Source organism: Myiozetetes cayanensis, unplaced genomic scaffold (genome assembly GCF_022539395.1).
Source record: "Myiozetetes cayanensis isolate MyiCay16 unplaced genomic scaffold, myiCay2020 scf4, whole genome shotgun sequence".
Classification (NCBI taxonomy): domain Eukaryota; kingdom Metazoa; phylum Chordata; class Aves; order Passeriformes; family Tyrannidae; genus Myiozetetes; species Myiozetetes cayanensis.
The window spans coordinates 39,265,483-39,287,414 of NW_026087631.1; the positions used below are offsets into that span (position 1 = coordinate 39,265,483).

The 21,932-nt window shown below is 37.7% G+C and overlaps 2 protein-coding genes across 6 annotated transcripts in view; both read left to right on the forward strand.

Moving 5' to 3' along the window:
- PIP5K1B (phosphatidylinositol-4-phosphate 5-kinase type 1 beta) overlaps positions 1–18,504 on the forward strand; it is a 102,740-nt gene extending 84,236 nt beyond the window's left edge. For 2 of the 5 annotated variants that reach the window (XM_050329748.1, XM_050329747.1), the window contains exons 12-15: positions 874–1,029; positions 1,383–1,530; positions 9,893–10,010; positions 16,044–16,785. In XM_050329748.1, the coding sequence (XP_050185705.1) occupies positions 874–1,029; positions 1,383–1,530; positions 9,893–10,010; positions 16,044–16,046 (425 nt within the window). In that variant the 3' untranslated portion in view covers positions 16,047–16,785. Of the gene's footprint in view, positions 1–873; positions 1,030–1,382; positions 1,531–9,892; positions 10,011–16,043; positions 16,786–18,370 lie in introns of those variants that run through there. The other 3 variants (XR_007630609.1, XR_007630611.1, XM_050329749.1) reach the window with 3 other exon arrangements.
- Positions 18,505–20,968: 2,464 nt separating this feature from the next.
- The window catches only part of FXN (frataxin), an 11,350-nt gene continuing 10,386 nt past the window's right edge, over positions 20,969–21,932 (forward strand). The window contains exon 1 of the mRNA XM_050329814.1: positions 20,969–21,016. Within this exon, the coding sequence (XP_050185771.1) occupies positions 20,969–21,016 (48 nt within the window). The remainder of the gene's footprint in view (positions 21,017–21,932) is intronic.

Below are 21,932 nucleotides of genomic sequence, written 5' to 3' on the forward strand. Positions count from 1 at the left end.
GTGCACAGAACAACCCTGCTTAAATAACAAGAAAAACTTAATAAGCCAATTCAGCCTTGGGCAGACTAGCTCAGCAGCTATCTACTACGCTGTTTTTTAACAGTGTCCTGAAACTATGCATCTGATTTTTTCTTCAGTCTTTAGCCAAGAGGCCTTGGTGCTTTTAATTTTAACTTCTAGTAAAGCACAGTATAAAGTGTTACAGTGCATCTGAAGTAACCTTGCAGCAAACCCATGGAGGTCAGCAGCCAAGAGCTGAAAAACATTAAAAAAAAAAAAAGCTGGCATACTTCTGGAGAAGAACTACAAGTGGTCTGTTCCAGGAGTTTAATTCAAAACATTAAGTAGGCAGTCCCTAGTACAGGGCTTAAAGGAGATGGTAATACCTGAGTGTACATGTTTTGGAAATGTTTACTGAGCCCAAAGAAGTTATTTGACAAGTGTCTGAAGAGAAAATTCTACAGTTTCATTATACAGCAGTAGTTCACAGCTCAAGGAAATGATGTAACTTTTCAGAATACTCTAAATGTGTTTTCAATTTTCCTGTGTTCCTTTTTTTCTGTATCATTCTGCCTGTGATTACATGGGCTGATACTTCATAGAAGTTATTTAACTTAGTGATGTCAGTGACTTGACTTTTATTGTCCTATAATGAGATGTAAAAAATCCCAGAAAAATACAAAAGTGAGAAGTAACAATGCCTTTTGCTGTGGTTTTAATATAATGTTTGCTAAGTGGGTTTTTATCTGGGCATGTTCTCATCTATATTCAGAAACTAGCTTTTATAGATGGCTTACTTTTCTATATGCTGTTAAAAATGTGCAGGGATGTAAGATGACATAACTCAATACCTCTGTTCATTTGGTAATGCAGCCTTAAAGTCTTCACCTTCAAAGAAACGGTGCAATTCCATCACAGCCCTAAAGGCAGCATCACAAGAAGAAGTGTGTGCAGTTAGCCAGGAGTGGAAGGATGAAAAGCGTGGCATTCTTGCTGAAGGACAAAGCTATGCTAGCCTTGATGAAGAAGGTACTGTCTTTCAAATCAACAGCGTAAACAATGTGATACCAATCTGATAAATGAGCCCTGGTAGCATGGGAACCGTCCCAGAACTTAGAAAAATTCATTAGATACTTATACCTCTGTTTGATATTTGATCTTTGAGTTGCTCTGGATTTTGCTGAATGTACTGGTTAGCAGCTGAAATTCACCCTTTAACACAAAAGATTGTGGGTGTGGGTACATAAATATTACTATCTCATCAATTCAAGAATCTTCAAGAAACTGGCGAGAGCACTATGGGATTCCATATGCTTGCATCAAGATTTTTGGATTCAAATTGAAATGAAAGTTGTTAATGTTGTTCTTTATTTCTTTGTAAGCAGCACTAGGTTCACACCACCATCCAGATCTAGTGCCAAGCACTCCATCTCTGTTTGAAGCAGCTTCCTTGGCAACCACAGTTTCTTCTTCTTCCTTGGATGTAGATGAGCACTATCAACGTGAGCGACCTACGCTCTATTCTAGCAGGTAAAGGCTCTATATGTGGTAGAGAATACCCCACTGTTAAATATCTGACAATGTGTTCAGTGGAAGGGGGGGGGCCTTCAAAAGAAAAGAAACAGAGGAGACAAGCATCTCTGTAGGCCAGTCTTGAACCTATCCAGTGAACGAGGAGGGCCACAAACTTGTAGGATTTATTATGTATTTGTTTGTTATTATATGTATTGTATTTGGAAGGGTAACAAAATAGAAAACATGAGCACAGCAAAAAATGATATATGAATTTTATATCATGTTCCAAAGCTAAACAGGATATTAAAAACTTGCTTAGGCCTTAATCTGAACCATAAACCAAACTACATTAAGGTCAGTGTAGGAAGTACTTCTTGTGACTTGGCTGTAGCCTAAAACAGCTTCCAAAAATGTGATTAAAGAGAATTTCTTTCAAGTTGTTCTTTCTGAATGGTGCTGAATGGTCTGCTTTAAATTCCTCCAGAAGAACCATTTTCTGAACTAAATTTCTATGAAACTTTATCCATGGGTGTGATTAGAGCCTGTCTGATTTTAATCCAGGAAGGGTAAAACCAGGAAAGTCTCAAAAAAAGTTGTGCAGATGCTTGTAAGCTAGCTTGAATGTGATGTGAGTTGTGTTTGAATCTGCTTCCGCCATGACTGTCCAATACCAATGCTTAAGCCAGTAAGTCCTGCTGGGAGATTGTCTCTGCATGTGCCTGTATGTTCCCTTGTGCACCTGAGGTGTGCTGTGTTTTGTCATCTTGCCTGCTTGTGGATCTCATTACTGTGTGTTGTACTGCAGAACAGCCATTGCTTTGCCTGTTTTTATCAAGAAGGGTTGCCACTGTGAACTCCAGTATCTCGAATTTTGTGTTGAACAATTTGGAATCCTGAACTACTCAGTGTATAAATTTGATAAAATTACTCATTTGCCAAGATGTAGTTGTTTACTTTAAACTGCATTTTATCCAAAAAGATCAAAAGTGATATTAAAAGCAATCTTGAGGCAGTAGGATTTTACCTCCTATTAAATATTTACCAACTGCATTTTCATAAAAAGGAAAATGACTTGCTCCATTACTTGATTAAAGTGATAATTACAGCTTCCACTTTCATTAAGTTGAAATAAATCTCACTGATGTGGCATTTTCCATAGGGCATTTTCCATGAAATTTGAAATGAGGTGTTGTTTAGGGGTGTAACAAAGATGAAATTTTAATTACAGAACCAAAATGCCTGTACATAAGCTTTAGGAAATAAAACTACTAATGAATAAGCATTAGAAGAAATGGATCTTGTTCAGTTTAACTTCTGTCAAAAGTTAGCTGTAGGATTTCAGCATTCCATGATCTTTTACCAAGTTTTTTCTTTGATAGAAATAAAGTTATAGAGTACTGGGGGATTTTATTTGTTTTAAGTATAAAATAAAACTACAGAGCTGGTTTGTATTAACATCAGTCAGGAAAAGAGAACTGCAGAGTTCTCTGAATAAAGAGTTCAGATTTACTGCAAATAAAACATTTCAAATATTGTCCATAAATTAACTGTAGAGAAAAGCTACGAGTAAGTCCATGATATTTTCTGTAAAGATATTTCAAAATAATTCTAAAATAAATAAAGTTTTTAGCAGGTCTACACTTTGATTGTATGTTTGGACTTGTTTACTTTCCAGTTGTGATTCAATCAATGGAAGAGCCTCTAATGTAGTACACGTTGCCAGCTATGTGATTATGATATGCATCCTTACCTTACAAAGTCAGATTGTAACTGTAGTGCCTGCAGTCCAGGTATGCATGCTTTTAATTCACCAGTACAAGAGGAGGTGTTCTCTAACACAGCAGACCTTACACCACCACTCACAGATGTGTGGCTCTATCCATATCTTCTGTCAAAACATCGTACTCTATAGCCAGCAGATCTGCCACGGGCATTTACCGACTAACAGCTTTGCTGGTCTAAGTGTGCTCTCTTCAGCTCGGGCTTGGTGGCAGTTCTTTCTCCTCATCAAGTAGTGGTGCATGTCACAATAGCAGTTTGCAATTCATGAGGATTAGCTTCCCTGTCATAGCTAGTGGCTTTCTTTTAGGAGTTAAGAAAGCTAGTAGGCATGCTCAATATTGAACTGATTTCCACAAGATGAGCCTGGGCACTTGCAGTTTTGTACCCACCACTTCTTCCTGTGTCAGTGCAGGAAGGTCCTTCCTTCTGGGCACTAAATAATGTATCCATTTGAAGTTTTTTAGTTATGTTTTTATGATTCACTGGAGGAACTTCAGTCCTCCCATGAGAAAAGCTAGCAGGGAAACAAAAACACCAAAAAATCCATGCTGCAATGATGCACTGAATTGTAGATATATGAGGTATTTCTTGCTGGAGTTCTGCTTTTGAACATTGGAAAATTGTGTGATGCAGGACTAGTCATTTTTGCCATTTTTTTCTGATAAACAGAAAGCTTGAAGCAGTCTTTGAAACAAAGCCTTAATTAAAAAATTGTTTACAAATGTGAGCCTGCTTTCAATATTTGAATATGTAATTGACTATGACATTCTGCTTTATTATATAATAGAATTACAGTTTGGCATCTTCATCTGGCTTTTTCCTCATCCTTCAAAGTGACCTAGTACAAAGTAGAGAGTACACGAATTTGCCTGTGACTTGTCAGAAGTTTTTTGGTTTAGGGTAATAAGGGGAGATAATCCTGTGTTCATAGTAATAACATGATATTTGTACAGCTCCTTGACTCCTGTTAATGCTAATGAGCAGTGTGTGCCCATACCAGTCAGAAAACAGATGCTGTAATTTGCCTTATTAAAAAGAGAGCAGTAATCTTTTGGATACCTTAAGTACACACCATATTTTATTTTTTTTTTTTTTCAGAATTATCCTCTATTTCTATCATCCATCAATGTAATCCTTCCCTGAGGAGAGGGAAATGGCCCTTAACATAAGAAAGGAGATCAGCACCGTCTCTCCTTGAGGGTGCTCAGCTCTCATTCTAGAAAGGGAGGAACTGCTGCCGCCATTGAGGTTGAGCAGTCAGAGGTGACTTACTGAGCCAGGGCCGATTCCTGAGGCTGTATCTTGTGAAGAGTGTTTTTGTAGACCTGTCTTGGTACAGATTAGAACTAACATAACTAATTGGTAGATAATGCTGAGCAGCATTTGGGGACTTGTGATTACAGTGAGAAAGAGAAACAGCAGCAGTCATAAACATACAGTGTTTTTTCAGGCTGCAAGCTGATTATTTTTCACCAAATTATTCCTCAATCCTTGAAAAGTTAGAGGAAACTTGAGGCACTATCCAAGCAGCTTGAAGAAGAAGATAGTAAAAGTATGAGTGAAAGAGTAGTGAGGAAGGGAAAACAGCAGTTTTTTTCAGCACAAAAAGAACTTGATCTAAAAAAGGGAAGGAAAAAGGAAAAAAAAGGAGAAACATGGTGTGTTACTCAGCAAATGTATGCTTTCATGTTTGTCAGAAGACAGCTGGTTTCCGTTCCATGAAGCTGCTTCTCAGTCAAGTGGTTCTGTCATAAGCAATGTCAAGTAATCATTTAGTAAGAGAACAGAATTGACCGTTTATTGCTTCTATTAAAATTTTCAGAGATTTTCCACTCCTCAAGTAGGTTTATGTTTGGTGCAGAGACACTTTAGTATCTAAAAGGTCTGTTTGCCGCTAGAAAATTTAATTTTACTCCCAAACCACTTTTTTAAAAGGGTTTATTTGTTTTATCTTAGGAAATGTAACACTTACTATTATATTACAGATTATTTTTATAGCGGAAGTGATAACAGATTTTTTCCCCTTTCCAGGAAAAGTTTTCCTAATAAGTACTGATGAATTAAATTAAAGATTACAAATCTGAATGATCTAAGCAGTAGGATTCTTGTCTCACTTGACATTGCTTTCAGAATTGCAGAGAGCTGAAGATTAATGGCTTTATTGGTGCTCCTGGGAATGTTCCAAACTTGTTTCAAAATGCTTAAAATTTTTTTAAACCTTAAATGTTTTAAAACTCATGTTTTAAATATTTCAAGAATACAGAAAGTCTCTTTGCAATATATTTTTCAGCAGGTGTCATGTCTTCCAGTCCCATATCCAAACAAAATCCCATGATGCATAAAGGGGTATTTAATCTCTCTGTATTTAGAGCAATGACAAGATACTGTGGGCTATATAAGGAGGACTGCTGAATTCCTCTGATACATTTGAGCCTAAGAGAATAGTTTATATGAAATCTAATTCTTGTTTCTCTTTATGCATTACATACCTCCTTTCTGTAAGATGTGTATGTAGCACATCTTTCTTCTTCTTCCTGCTTATCTGTATATTTTCAATTTTTTTGCTTCCCTTACCTTTGTGTTGCTATTTTTCAGTGGAGACCACTTGAAATTTTGGAAGGCTTTGAGAGGTTGTGGGTTTTTTTTTCCTCTTATACAGTCAAACTTCCTGAGACATCCAAACTTTGAGATGAAATGTCCCATGACTTGACATTTTATCAAACAAGCTTTTCAAAGAATCATAGAATCAAAGAATTAACTGGGTTGGAAGAGACCTCCGAGATCAAGTCCAACCCTTGATCCAACCCCACTGTGATTACTAGATCACGGCACTCAGTGCCACATCCAACCTTGTCTTAAAAACCTCCAGGGATGGTGAATCCACCACCTCTCTGGGCAGGCCATTCCAATGCCTGATCACTCTCTCTGTAAAGAATTTCTTCCTATTATCCAACCTAAATCTCTCCTGACAGAGCTTAAGCCCATGCTTTCTTGTCCTACTGCTGATTGCCTGGGAGAAGAGACCAACTCCCACTTGGCCACAACCTCCTTTCAGGGAGTTGTAGAGAGTGATGAGGTCTCCCCTCAGCCTCCTCTTCTCCAGGCTAAACAACCCCAGCTCCCTCAGCCTCTCCTCATAGGACTTGTGCTCAAGTCCCTTCACCAGCCTGGTTGCTCTTCTCTGGATCTGCTCCAGCACCTCAATGTCTTTCCTGAACTGAGGGGCCCAGAACTGGACACAGCACTCCAGGGGTGGCCTCACCAGCGCTGAGCACAGGGAAAGCATCGCTTCCCTGCTCCTGCTGGCCACACTGTTCCTGATCCAGGCCAGGATGCCATTGGCCTTCTTGGCCACCTGGCCACACTGCTGGCTCATGTTCAGCTTCCTGTCAGTCAGCACCCCCAGGTCCCTTTCCACCTGGCTGCTCTCCAGCCACTCTGTGCCCAGCCTGTAGCGCTGCAGGGGTTGTTGTGGCCAAAGTGCAGGACCCAGCAGCCTATTCAGGTCCCTCTGCAGAGCCCTCCTGCCTTCCAGCTGATCGACACTCCCTCCTAACTTGGTGTCATCTGCAAATTTACTAATGGTGGACTCAATCCCCTCATTTAAATCATCGATGAAGATGTTAAACAGGACTGGGCCCAACACTGATCCCTGGGAGACACCACTGGTGACCGGCAGCCAACTTGAAGCAGCACCTTCCACCACCAGCCTCTTGGCCCAACCCTCCAGCCAGTTCCTAACCCAGCACAGAGTCCCCCTGTCCAAGCCATGGGCTGCAGTTTTTCCAGGAGTATATTATGGGAGATGGTGTCAAAGGCTTTGCTGAAGTCCAGATAGACACATCCACAGCCTTCCTCTCATCCACCAGATGGATCACCTGATCATAAAAGGAGAGCTTAGATAATAAAAGTAAAATCTTCTGCTGTTTTATCAGTGAAAGGGATTTGTAGGTATTAGTTTTCCTGTTGTAAGGAATATGAGTTGACCCTTTTGCCAGTCTGGTCTTCTGTGTAAACAAACTTTTGTGTGTTAAGTTTAAATGTTCTGCTTGTCCACCCACCACCATTAGCTTCTGAAGCTTGGACAAATTTCTCTGAATCTGATTCAAAGTGGATTAAATTAATGCAAGCTTCATAATAACAAGAATTTAGGTGGAGGAAAAATGAATGCTTAAATACTATGAACTATCATATGTAGTATGTACTATACCATAATACTATGTACTATAGTATATACATACTATATACTATGATACACTGAGACAGTGGGGGAATCCCTATGGGAAAAAAATTTGACTTTGATTGAAGCAATATGTCATTTTGGCTCAAAGAAAGATAAAACAGAATGCTTTAGGCAGGTACAGTTGAGCACGCTCATTGTGGCTGGTCATTACTGAATTGAAGAAGGTACCTGTAAAAATGGTTTTTCTTTTTGCTTGGCTTTTCTTTCTTTTTAAACCTAAGAATTAAGGATGAGAACTCAGTGCACTGTTAAAACTGTACTTAAACTTTGTTCCACTGAAGTGTTCTTTCTGATACACTGTATATACAGGGGTTTTGCTTGCTCTATCCTGTGTCTCCCACCCCCACCAATTTGTCTTAGCCTTACCAGAAGACTCCATTAAAACTGGCAGTAAGCACAGCTGTGATGATGCTTATATCAGAAATTTGCAGAAATTTGACCTTTCAGTTACCAGCTGCTGACAGCATGTTTATTGCTGTTAAGAGAATAATTACAGGATTTTTTTGTTTTTACTCTGTTATGTAGAAAGTTCCATGTTATCTGTAAGTTTTAACCCAGTTATTGGAAAAAAAAAGCCTGTCATTTGTAAATCTCATTGATGTGCTGAGAGAACCTATATTTTGTTGTATCTGAAAAACTCTTTGTGCTTTAAAGTCATTTGTACAATCATTTTCTTTCTTCCTATAATACTATTACAGCTGTAGTAGTTAACAACATCTTCATACTAATGCATAATGTCTAAAATTGTTCAGGGGTACTAATGAAATGAACAATTTACTTTAATTTTCTTACACATTATGCTTTGTTGGAGCAAAAATACTGTGTCAAGCAATGAGCAAGAAACTAGCAGAAAAGCAGATCAAAGAATCCTGGCCTAAAGAGCATAATGCTTCTACCTGCAGTTCTGAAGAAGCATCAAAAAACATTTTTAGACAAATGACTAATATATATGTCACTTATTTTTACAGGATGATATTTTCTTAATGATATAGGCAGGTATTAGAAGGAAACGATGTTGTCTAAGTGTTTCACACCAGAGTTTATTTTGTGGGAGATGGTAAAACATAGTCTAGCTTTGGTCAATAGCCCTTTTTCCCCTTCCTGTCTGCTCTTCCTCCTTCGGTAAAAAAGGCATTGGGATAAAAGTGATGTGGCTGAAATGCTGCTCTACAGAATTCAAGTTACAGGTGTGTGAATAGTGTTACTAAGTCAGTGGGGCCTGGGTCATCCTCAGTACAAAAGAAATAGTCTTGCTTGGAAAATAATACCTAATACACTGTGTAATGAAAGGATCATTGTAATGTGGTGAATGTAATGCTGGACTCTTAATGTCAGTATGACATAAGGGTGATGGATAATCCATTATTTTGTTGAGCAGTTGAGTCTGTTTTCTATTTCACATACTAGCCTTGACCTTTCTGAAGTCATACCCCATCTGAAATATACTTAAAGTAACATAAAGAGGGGGGAAATTAGTCATATCTGGACTGATGGTTGTAACTATGTTTTCACATCCAGTTACAATGCAGAATTTTTTGCTTTTCACCTTGTCTGTAAAGAGGTAAGAACTTTTAAAATATGTCTCTGCACAACTGACAGTTGAGTTTTCCAAGCTTGGAGCTTAGTTTCTGGCAGCTAGGAGGGGACAGGAGATAATGGACACCTGGCTCAATTTAAACACCTTTCAGAGTTTCAGCTTTGTGGACCAACTGTGTTTAAAAAACAGGATTTCTATACAGATGCATTTGCAGTTTACCATTACTTCTGAATAGCAGAGAACAAAAGAATCAATCTATGAATGAAGTAATACAGTGCACCTGTTCTGTAAACACCACTTCTTTGCAAAGCTGTACCATTACACTGTTGTTCTTCTCCCACTTTTCCTCTTGAGCTTTTGGCTGCGAGTGTCCTGTGTCTGCATGAAAAAAGTCCACTGTTACTGTGCCTAATTGCCAAATCTTTCTTCCCTATTTTGAATTAAGAAAGGCTGCCAAAATTTATGCCATGTGTAATGTGGAAGTAACATAATTTGGAATTAATGAAATTAAGTCACATTTACTGTGACAGTTTCATTATTTAAATAAATATAGGAGTTCAGGAACAGCATTACTTTCTGATAAAATTTCAGTTAATGCAAAAATAGAAACTGTGGTTTGTGTATATTAGTCAAATATGAGCTTCCAGTTATCTAGCCATTGCCAAAACATTTATATTTGTTCATTTACATTCCTTTTTTTCAAGTATTTGAAGATTTTTATGTTTAAGAGAGAAACTTACCTTTAAATTTTCATCTATGACTGAGCTCTCTGTAGCTTTGATTTTTGGTTGATTTAGTCTCCCTTCTCTTTGCAGTAAAGGGTTACCTTCAAGTTCAACATTCACTTTGGAAGATAGTGCCATCTATTTGACTTCAGAACAGAGCACACTGGAAATGGAAAATGATAATGCTTCAGTTTTGGATGTCTACTTAGTAAGTTGTCGAACAGTTTCTCCTGTAATTTATTTAACTCAGGCTCAGAAAGTGACTAAAATACCTGCTTAACTTAAAGATCCAGAGATTCATTGAGGTATTTTTCAGATGAAACATATGCTTAAATACCCTGCCACAGCAAATCCCTAAAGAATCTATGTGCCTATTAACCATTGTGTTAATAATGAAGTATGTCCAAATGCCTTTCAGTTTTTCTCTAATGGTAGGAGTTTCTGTCCTGTTATTTGTTTTCCATTTGAGGGGGGAAAAAAACCAAACCCATGAGTTTAATCACATGTATCCTATATGTATCCTGAGGTGTTTGGGAAAAAAAAAAGGAATAATATGGTGTCTTGTCTACTAATATGTTACTTCCAAATGCCCTGTAATAACCCTTCAGTGGATCCGGAAATAACAATCAGCCTCTGTTTGTGAAACCTGATGATAATGAAGTATCATCAGTTACAAAGTGATGTGTGTTACCAGTTTGATTCAATAGTGCTGAGCAGAAGGCAGATTTGTTTTTGTAGGAGGATGATTAAATGCATTCTAGAAGGAAAAGATGCATGTTTTCAAGAACACTAGGCCAGTCGTTGCTAATGGATGTCTCAAAAATAAAGCAAATCAATGATGTCTGCATTAGCTGATCTAAACCTCAATAGAAAAGGTTACAAGATACATCTTTAAAAGATACACCTTTTAAAAGCATGAGGAGACAAATTTAGTTTTTAATGACCCTCCCAGATTTTCCTTTAACCCTGTAATTAATAAGCCTTGTCTGTGTTTCTATTACAAGGCAAACTGCTGTAGTCTCACCCACTATATATTATAATGAAAAATATCTTAACTTGCTTAATTTCAGTCACCACTAATCCTTCGATGTCTTTGCCTCCTGCTTTGAAATGCTAAACTTCCTGGACAAATTTTCATCCTATAGTAAATTAATTTCTGGTCCCGTGACTGCAAAAAGAAAAAAAAAAAAAAAAAAAGAAATTGTCATAAGGTTACATAGTGTTAATTTATTATAGAAAGCAGCTTTAAAATGGCATTTTCTGGTCAGTGTTGTGTGGAAATTCAGACAGTCGAGTAAGGTAGGGTGGAACTGAGGTTGCAAAAGAAATGGGTTTGGGGTGTTACTGCAGACTCACACTGTGCTGCTGATGTCAAAACTGGGAATTTACCTAGTAACAGCAAGACTTTTTGGTCCAGGACACAGGTACAGAGATATCTTGGGTACACAACTGAATTCTGGTCTGGGCCCAGAATTCTTCAGTTCTGAAAAAAGGCCAAGCTAGGCAAAACAGCATTTCGTGCACCTGCCACTCTAAGAAGCACTGTTAGGAACATCCTCAAATCCAGGCTTGACTTTGAAATACCACTGGTTTATTTTCTCATATTTTTTTTAACCCGGATAATGGCTTCATAAATCTTGCTTTTATGACTAAAATATGACTAAGTGTCATCTGCAATTAGCAGCAGGTATAAGCCAATCTAAATTATTTCCAAATATTCTAGTACAAAAGAGTGGGAAACAAATACTGAGTAATCAGTACAAATAATTTTAATTATCAATTAAATAGTGCAGAAAGATAGAAACAGATAAATAAGATACTTGGAAATTTTAAATGTTTCTCTGCATACCATTAAAACATTAAAGGCTTCTTGCTTTTATGAGTATGTAATACAATGATAGATCAGATACTTTGAAAAAGAAGGTGTCATCTCAGATAAACAGGTTTCCTGAGGCAGAGAAGGTAAAACTCTTCTATTTAGCACTTTCATATAGAAATCCACAAAATAATAGATTAAAGTAGTGTTTCCTTATTCTTCTGGAAATAAACTTGGTCTCTTGATTTAATTCCCCTGAAGTCCTATTTATTGGTGTTAGTTCTGGCACTGTCAGATGATATATAAGCAGAAAAGCATTAAATGTCAGCAAATGCTATTGAACACAACAGTCACAGTGTTCTGTGGAACTTGATTAGGAAAAAATATAAGTCAAATCCTGCAAAAAGTTCTTAAGAGTGATCTATGATCAGCAAGTGCAACCAATACTGACGACTTTAGTCCACTGTGGAGTGCCTTAAAAATCTTAATTTCACTTAAAAAGCAAGGAATAACTTAAAATCACCTTGTTCCTTCTGTTCTGCAGTGATATCTCAAATCCTTTGATTGACTTTTATGTTCCTGAAAAAGTAACATGTCCAATTACAAACTATCCTACTGTGTTTTCTTAGCCTTCCCACAAAATTATATATAAAGGTAGCTGAACATATTATTTTGTCAAACTACAATATCAGTATAATATAATTTTATAATATAATTGTATAATATAATTGTATAATATAATATCAGTACAATATAATTGATTTACTTCAAATATGCTTGATTTCCTTTACCCTTCCAATAGAAAAAAGACATGCATGCAAAAAACTTTAAAGTTTGTTCAACTGTGATGCTGTTCATCTTAATCATCTGGTGGTAAATAAAGGATTCAAATAAATAAGTATATGTTCTGCCTATAGGATCTCATTAGTGAACCATTTTTAAATGGTTAAATTTAAAGAATATATCTGTATATTTAAATACAATGCAAGGGTCTTGGGTAGTATAGAAATTTTCACATGGAAATACAGATTGCCTCCTGTTACTGAAGGAAAGGCTCACAAAATTTGTATATAATTTAGAAGTCACTGCCACTGAAGATAGGGATCAATAAGGGCTTCAGAAAAATAAAATAAAGGAATAGCTCATGATGAGCAAGCCCAATGTATTTAGAGTCTGTTTAGTGTACCTATGATTTGTGTCCAATGAATTGTGTAGGTCATATTATTACATTTAAAATTATTTAGCTAGTGTTTTGTGTCCAAATGCCAGTTTTATTACAGAATTTGGAAGTATTAAAACATTGCTGGAGATTAATTTTGTACTTTAAAGCCACTGTAGGTGCAAGGTAATCAGATTTATGAATATTGGTCTATAAAATGCCTATTTAGAAACTAAAAATTGTCTGACTCGTCTTACACTTCAATACTCCTTTTCTTCTGTACTCACTCCCATAGTTTCAATTAAATTCTAGTCCTGGTGTAGATTTCTTCAGGGTGCTGTTGTGGAATAATAAGTGCAGCTGAAATTAAAGCAGTTCCCAGACAGGATGCATGTAAAAACAAGCTAAAAGTTGTACAGTCACACTGTGCAGCATATCTCAAATTTTTGTATGTTGCTCTTTATGGAGTCTTCAATTTCTCTGCCTCACCATTTCCTCTGAAGATACTGATGGCAAAACACAGTGGACTGAACCTGAATTCTGGGACTATGGGAAAGGAATTAAGGCGTCCTTGATTAGAGACATTCTTATCTCTGAGAGCATACTAATCTTTAGAATGTTACATGCACATAATGGAACCGATCAAGCACTTTCCTCAAAACAGAATCTTGTTAAGGCTGAAGGGGGCAAACCTACTTGTTTTATGCAGTGAGGTTAATTGCTCCTTTCCTCTGTTATCTATTCATCCATGCATCATCCTAAAAAGAAAAGAGGCCTATGTCTCTCATACAACTGAAACCTGGTGTGAAGGGAAAAAAAAAAGAACACTTGAACATAGTTTGGCAGAGGTGTTTTTGCAGAAGCAACATTATGTAAGAAGGAACATTTCAGTCACTCTTGCATGAAAATTAGACACAGGAATTATGTGCTTGGTTAGATTAAAATGTACCAATTCAGATTACAAGTAATACATTTCCTGAGTAAGCTAAGTGCTAAAATGCCAGCTCGTATTGTCACTGAACTACATGTTCTCATGCCTGAGTCTTTTAAAGCATCATATGAGGAAATCAATCAGCTCAAAAACATATCCATGAAAAAAGAACTGGAGCACAAAAATGCTTCAATACAAAAAGACTCAAGTAGGCTCAAACACTGTAAATCCATTATATACCCAGTGTGAGACAGCTGAGACAGTGATTATAGAAATGTATCCTGTAGTGTCATTTGTGCATTATTTATCATTCTAGACCAAAGTGCTATGGCCAAACTCAGTTGTAATAAAAAAATTAAAAATGTTTCTTTTATCTGTAAGTAAGATAACCCCAAAAGATGTGCAGTGGATACAAAGTTGCTTAGAAGATCATTTTTGCCCCTTGTAATAGATGGAGTGTTTTCCAGAGTAATACGTATGGTACTGGACTGTGCCTGTTCAGAAATATGAACATCTGAAAATCCCATCTCACTAAAATGGCATCAGTATTCCTGTGACTGATTCACGGTTAGCAGTTCTACAAGCTGCTGTTAGGTCTCTTTTCTCCAGCTCTATTATGCAAATTTTATTGGAATTTTTTCCATCATTGGTCACTCTGAAATGCTTTGGAAGGATCAGAGGAAAGAGAGCAAGGACAAGCATAAGCTGTGCATAATTCCGTTCAATAATTAGTGTAATAGCATAAAGCTAACATCAGAAACACTGCTAGTCTCCTTAGTGAAAAGTAGTAATAAGTCCAGAGGGTCAGAAGCTGTGCTGAGTGACCATGTGTCAGAAACAGACCTGCAGTCATTCAGATCTGAGCTTTCAGACAGAAGCTAGATAGTGCTAGTGAAAATTTTGATTAATTTGTCTTGGCTTCATACAACATTATTTTGTTTATCAGTACTAGCATTTTTCAACTTTTTTGCCAAACTGATTCTTGGGGAAAAAAAAAAAAAACTCAAAAAAATTCTGTGTTAACCTTACATCATATTGATTTTAGAAGATAATTTTTTTTTTTTTAAATTTTACTCACTTGTCCAACAGTTTCTATTTGCAGATTAAATTGTTTGCATCCTGTAAGTACTTTACTCCCTTAGCACATTCAGGTGCTAATACAGCAGTGGATAGACTTTAATTGCAAAACCACAGTTACATAGAGAGAGCGAACAGCCCCTGAGAAATAAGCACTGTGCTCACTAGTATCAATGATTATGAACACACTAACACTGGTGCATAATACAATAGGAAGTTTAAATGTTGCCATAGAACAATATTGAAATATAATTTCCTAAAGTTCAAGGGCTAGTGCCAGAAGTCACAACTAAAATATTGATTTAAATCTAGTAGTTAGTTATCTTTCTCTAAGAGAAGCTTTATAAATGACTTTAGATATTTTTAGCTCATAATTAACACTAGACTGTTGTCCAACTATTTAAAGGATAGTTAAATGCTTGTATTGACAAGTACAATATAAAGGTGACCTTCAAAATCTATTGAATAAATGGAATTTACATCTTTGTTGTGTTTTTTAAGGTTTTAGAGTAAGGTCACTACTACACTTCTTTGTTTTGATTTTGTTTCTTGCTCCATATTGGATATATTAGCTGAGATGCTTTCAATGTACTGAAATGTTTTGTTCAGCTGTCAGTTTCTCTTCAACACATTTCTGACTCTAAAGAGATGCTAAGAAGTTATTAACAATTTGTATTACATAACTGTTGGTTCTGTAAAAGGTACTGTAGAAAACTCTAATCCATTAACATTATTAAGTAATTTTTTTTTGTGAAATGGATTGCTAAAACATTGACTAGAACATTAGCTGTGCCTGAAAGTTTTTGGGCAGGTATAACTTTTCAGCTGGTGAAGGGTATCATGCAGAAGCTAACAGGACTTTTATTCATGACCATGAAGACTGACACTTTTGCACTAACAGTTTTAAGTAATAAAGGTCACAGTCAATTCAACATTAAAAAAAAAGCTGCTGTGAGTTGCTGAGTGCTCTATTTATACTGTCTTCTCTGATGTCCATAGTGTTCAGCATTTTGCAGCAGCAAGTAGTTCTAGTTCAGGTAATATAAGTGTACTGCAATGTCTACAAGCCCATAGGGGTTATCTGTTGTGCCTGAAAAGAGGCTCCAGTGCTTCTGATTAGGGGTCAAGGTAAGAAAAGAATCACTTCCAAATTGTGCTGCAGCCTATTTAGGGGAAGAAAGATGTTACCTGTTTATAATTCTGTAAGAAAACAAATAAACACAACTCTTGACTTTATTTGTCATTTTTGTATTTCCAGTAACAAAGAATATGTGAAGAGTAAAAGTAAAAGAAGTGATCATGGTTAATGAAGAGCACTTTCTGCACTCCTCATTTAAGAAGGAGAAACTTGCTAAGCCTAATAGACAAAGAGTAATAATCGACTGAATTTATCGTAAGAAGCGTCAGGATCTTTGAACCACAGAAAGAATTGATGGACTTGGCAAAAATGACATGATACATTCCACACTCTGCTGTCATCTGCTGTTGCTTGCTGAACTGTGAAGAACTGTGTATTCAGGCTGCTTTCTACTATATTGCCAATCACCTTTTTTGGACTTGGAAGTAATATTTTCTTATCAGGTCTCTAGTGGTTTCATTTGCATGCATTCTGTAACTATGCACAAGCAAAATCTATTCTCTGCTTTACCTATTTAAAAATAAGCACAATTATGAATAAAATTAATTTCATTTGTTTTGAGCCCTCAGTTCTAATCTCTTAAGTCCACATCAGTGGAAACTGGAACTGACATCACAAGAGTTAAAGTAAACCTCTGAACATACTATATGAAAATGAGCCTCTAAATATACTTTCGCTGTTCATAAAAAAGAGAAAAAATTGTTATTTATAACAAGGCCTTATGTTGTGTAAATATGTTGCCTTTGAAATATTTTTGATTTTGGTTTATTTCTTGTAAAAGAGAAATTCTATAATTTATTTAGTAAATACTACTGTAAACTATAGTTTTATTGATGAATAAAATATTTTGTTCTAAAGACTATCACAGCTGTCAACCTGCTCTTGATCTATACTGGACTTATTGTTCTGGCATTTCTCTGTGAGATGGTTTTGAGAGGCATCTTGAGCTATGACTAACAGGGCATCTGTTTTTATCTATTACCAGTTCTATAATGAAAAGGGGAATCTTGAAATTAGAGCAGAAAAGGCAAAGGAACGTACTCAAGAGGCATTGCTTTATAAAAGCATTTTGGGTTTTTCAGATAACTATAGAAACCGTTTCAGTTCTTTAATTTCCTAAGCAGCAGAGACAATCCCAAACAGCAGTGACTAACACCAGATTTCATGCTTGGATGCAGTGATGCATTTAAAATTTACACAGGTGTCATGTGGAAAGCTTACCAAAGTTAATGGTAATAACATTTCTTCTAGGAGTAAGCGTAGCAAACCTGTTGAAAACTCAGAATTTGGCATCTTTAAGTCATAGAACTATGCTGTGTACCTCTGAAGAATTTTTCATTTAAATATTTGATGTAGTGAGGAGTTTTGTTTTGGTTTTGGGGAGGGTCGTTTCAGTTTGTTTCACTTTGATGTAATCCTAAAATCCTGACAAATAAGAATGTATTATTCCACTACACATAGAATAGAGAAATCAAAAGGTTGGTTTTTTTCTTTCTAAGTGTGCAGTCTATGGCTTAACTTAGAGCCTCTGCCTCATGGTTACCACTTTTCCAGACTTAAAAATTATACTGCTCAATGTCAACAAGATAATTTTTCTGCAGCATTCCTCTGCAAAATGCAAGACTAATCTGCATGCCCTGTGAGCAAAAACATTTTGTACATCTGTGTCTGCTCCTTCATGCACAGTGTACAGGATATTAAGAATGTGTCTCTGTGCAAAGCAGATACTTGTGATTAGTCCTATTTTGGGAAAAACATTAAATTTATTAGTTTAAGAATCAGATTAACCTTCATAAAGAACACACATGTCACTTTTTCCCCAATTACTAGCAGACTTTAGTGTCTGAATCCTTTGTCCTTAGGAAGACATCATAGGACACACAACTGCAACAATCCTGTCCAAAACCAGAAGGCTATATAATGACTGAGAGACTGAGACATCCTTTGTGTACAGTCCCTTTAACACGTAATTTATAAATTAAGACAGTCATTTAACACTTGAAAAAGGAAATACTGTATAATACTGTATAGACTATGGAGCCTACTCGTAAAACCCTCTCCAAAGCAAGTGCACTTAAAACTCTTGTGTGTGTGTGTGACTACACAGTTTCACTGAGAAGGAATAGAGATTACAGCTAAGCAATGTTAAGCAAAGTTAATGATCAACAATTTAGAATCCAGTTCTTTCTCTAGCACATGAAATGATACAAAGTTTCAAACATCAAAGGGCACAGGATCTTGTAGGGATGCACAAGTTTCATGTTTAAGTATGTTGGTTCTCTTCATCTTGCACTGGTGTTTTGCATTGGTAGCACTTGATGAAAAAGACTTTGAAACATAACTATAAAGCTGATGAAGCAGGACATGTCAAATAAAAATAAAATATATACAAAAGGCATAATCAACTCCCTGGGGTATTAAAGTAATATATTGGTCTATTTCTCCAGGTCTAAACAGATGGAATTCACCACAGGCAGCAAAGAAGAATTAGGTCACAGACATGGGCGATCTGTGGGCAGATCTCTAGCCCTGCAAGCTGCCCAGAATGAAAAACCACAGGTTGATGCCTGCTTAAAGAAAGGTAGGGAATAATTCCAAATTTGAGTATCTGCCCCTGTGACTTAATCATATGGCATTGAGAGGTCAAGTTTTTCTTTGGTGGTAGCATATAATAGTTGTCTTCAGTTAAAAACAAACCAAACCAAACAAACAAACCAGCCAACCATGCAAAACAAACAAACAAACAAAACCCAAAACCAACTTCATGTCCTTGTACTATAATTCAGTGGTTTGGAAAAAAAAACTATCCCCCAAAAAAAACTATCTTGTTGACTCTGCTTATACTTCAGGCAATTTAATTTCATATAACTCAATGGTATTTTCCCCAACTAGACAGTGACAAAAGAGTAATCAGAACTCTACCTGTTCTTCATAGAAGCCATTTTTTGACCCATTTCCAGTGGTGCATGCGTTTACTTGAAATACGGACAATATGAGCTCTTCCCAGACTGAATGCGTAGGACCTGACCCCACAGCACTTTTGTATGTGGAACTACTTCACAGGTATTTTACAGCAGCCTAAGAAGATATTGATACCAATACTGTGGTATGAAAAACATTAGCCCAGGGGACAGGGATCAAGATGAAAAACACTAAGAAATCATTGTTAAAATTACTAATCCCTAACTTGATCCCTTGTGAAGTTTTGTGACTGATGCTTGCTTGGTAGTAGTATCCTGTGAAGTTCATTAACTTGAACTTTACATTTGAATAGTTGTTAACTTTTTAAAATATTTGGGAAGTGAAACTGCTAATACCAGAGAAAATATTTAATCCTCACTAATTCATTGATTTCTCATTAACTTAGAAAAAGAAGATAAACATTTCCTATTGAGAGTTGTGTATGACCTTGGATGACTAGAGAAAAATCAACATGGAACTACTTGGATAATATTAAAAAATGCCTGAGACTCTTTATATAGGAATGGCAAGGTATGTAAATAAGCACCATCTTTAAATAGAGTAAATGCTACATAAAAGATTCCTCCATTCTTCCAGCTGCTTTCCCTCTCCCTACCAAGGTATGAAAAATCAATCATTTGCTTTACTAACATATTTTGTTGTCTGATACAAGTCACTTGTCCCTACAGGTCTTATCTAAGTATGTAAACCAGTATAGCTGCAGAAACATAAGTAGTTTTTTCCAGCAGGGATAAGAGTGGGTTGGTCTTCAAGGAACTAGAGAGTATCTTGTACCTGCTTGACTTCTGCAAGGTCTGAGGGAAGATACTGGTGACAAACACACAGGACTCTGTAGAAAAGAGACAAGAGGCTGGCTAACCTAGATAACAGTTTGGTACAGAGAACTTTTAGGTACAACAGACCTCATAATCTCAGTTGAAATTTGCACAAGTGACTTGACTTGTTTGAACCTTTGCCCCTTGTGTGATATAAAATAAGTCTGGCTTATAGAAAAAATATTATAAAGTTATAAATCCGTGTTAGAAACTCAAGAACTTATTCCCTAATGCATTGCAAGATCATAGAATAGTTTGGTTTGAAGGGACCTTTGAAGACCACCTAGTCCAACCCCCCTGCCATGAGCAGGGACACCTTCAACTAGATCAGGTGGCTCAGAGCTCCCAGCCGCTTACTTTAATGAAGAGTTTTAGAAATGTAACAATGCGTCACAGACTAACTAGTGGTAAACTTCTGAAAACTTGTATGCTTTACATACTTACGATCTTACTTGCAATGGCTGCATCTTTCAGTTCTGTCCTGTGGAAGGCTCTGAAGTGAAATTTGTCTGTGTTCCCATAGAATCTGTGTAGGTTTTTAAAGAAACTCTTGGATATGAATTATTTCTTACCTCTCATCTTCTTGATAAACCTATTTTATTTTTTCAGTTTAAGGAACAATAAGAGATGTCTGGCTGATTCACTCTACATCTTCACATATCATTAATAGTATGGTATTACCAGCATTTAAGTAACTCAGTGGGAAATGTCATGTGTGATAAATTATGTGGTTTATTTTCCCTTTACTGGCCAGAGTGGATTTCTGTGGCTAGACTTTTTTTGGGGGGGTGGGGGCAGGCTACAGGGGTGGCTCCTGTCAGAAGCTGCTAGAAGCTTCCCCTGTCCGGTGGATCCAATGCCAGCCAGCTCCAGGATGGACTTCCTGCCGCTGGCCAAGGCCGAGCCAATCAGGAGCAACAGTAACACCTCTGTGATGACATATTTAAAAATAGAAGATTGTGGCACAGGAAGAATTCCAGTCAGGGAAGAGTGGAGTGAGAACATGAGAACAACAGTGTAGACACCAAGGTCAGTGCAGAAGGAGGGGCAGGAGGAGCTTCTGGTACTGGAGCTGAGGCCCTGCAGCCCGTGGTGCAGACCATGGTGGGGCAGCTGTGCCCCTGCAGCCCATGGGGGACCATCGGGGTGCAGACACCCCCCTGCAGCCCATGGAGGAGCCCATGCTTCAGCAGGTGGAGGCTGTGACCCAATGCGAGGCCCACAGTGGAGCAGGGTCCTGCTGGGGGCATGCAGCCTCTGGAGAAAGGAGCCCACGCTGGAGCAGGCTTTTTTCAGGTAGGACTTGTGCCTCCTGTGGGGGACCCACATCGGTACAGCTCATCCGTGAAGGACTGCACCCTATGGAGAAGTGACCCACGGGACATCAGTTTCGTGAAGAACCTCTGTCTGTGGGATGGATTCATGCCAGAGAGGTCCATGAAGGACTATCTCCCGTGAGAGGGACCTCATGGGGGTAGGGGAAGGACTGCTCTCCGTGAGTAGGGCAGAAACATCAACTAATGGGAACCCCCACTCCCTGTCCTGCTACACCACTGTGAGGGAGGACAGAGAACATGGAAGGAAGGAGGGGTGGGGGGAAGGTGTTTTTAAGATTATTTTTACTTCTCCCTCTTTTGCTCTGACTCTGTTAGTAATAAATTCAAATAATATCCCCACTTTGAGTCTGTTTTGCCTGTGATGGTGATCAGTAAGTGACCTCTCCCAGCTCTTAATTGATGAATCCTTTGCTGGTTTTTTTTTTTTTTTCTCTCCTCTGTCTGGTTGCAGAGGGGAATGAGAGAGCTGTTGTAGTGAGTACCTGAAGTCCAGTCAAGGGTCAGACCCCTACACTGGCTCAGGGTAACATATTACCTACAGGATGTAATTGATCAGGATAGTTCCTGTCAGAGAAAATCGTCCTGGAACAGGTCCCCTAGTGTGTGCCTGGTGTGTAGTGTGGTTTCTAATGGTTGTTCTTCCCAGGTTCCAGCTCTTTGTACACCTATCCAGCATGACTGCTCTGCCAGAGCAAGCGCCAGCAGAAATTCGCCCACGAGCGATTATTCCCTGCTGAGAGAACAGCAGCCCAGGTGAAGGGGCGCAGCAGGTGCAGCCGTGTTAACAAGTGACCGTCGCAGCTCCTTGTGTCTGTGACACCGGTCAGATTCGGGCTCCCCGAGTCCTCCTAAGCACGCAAAGAGGTCTGAGCACC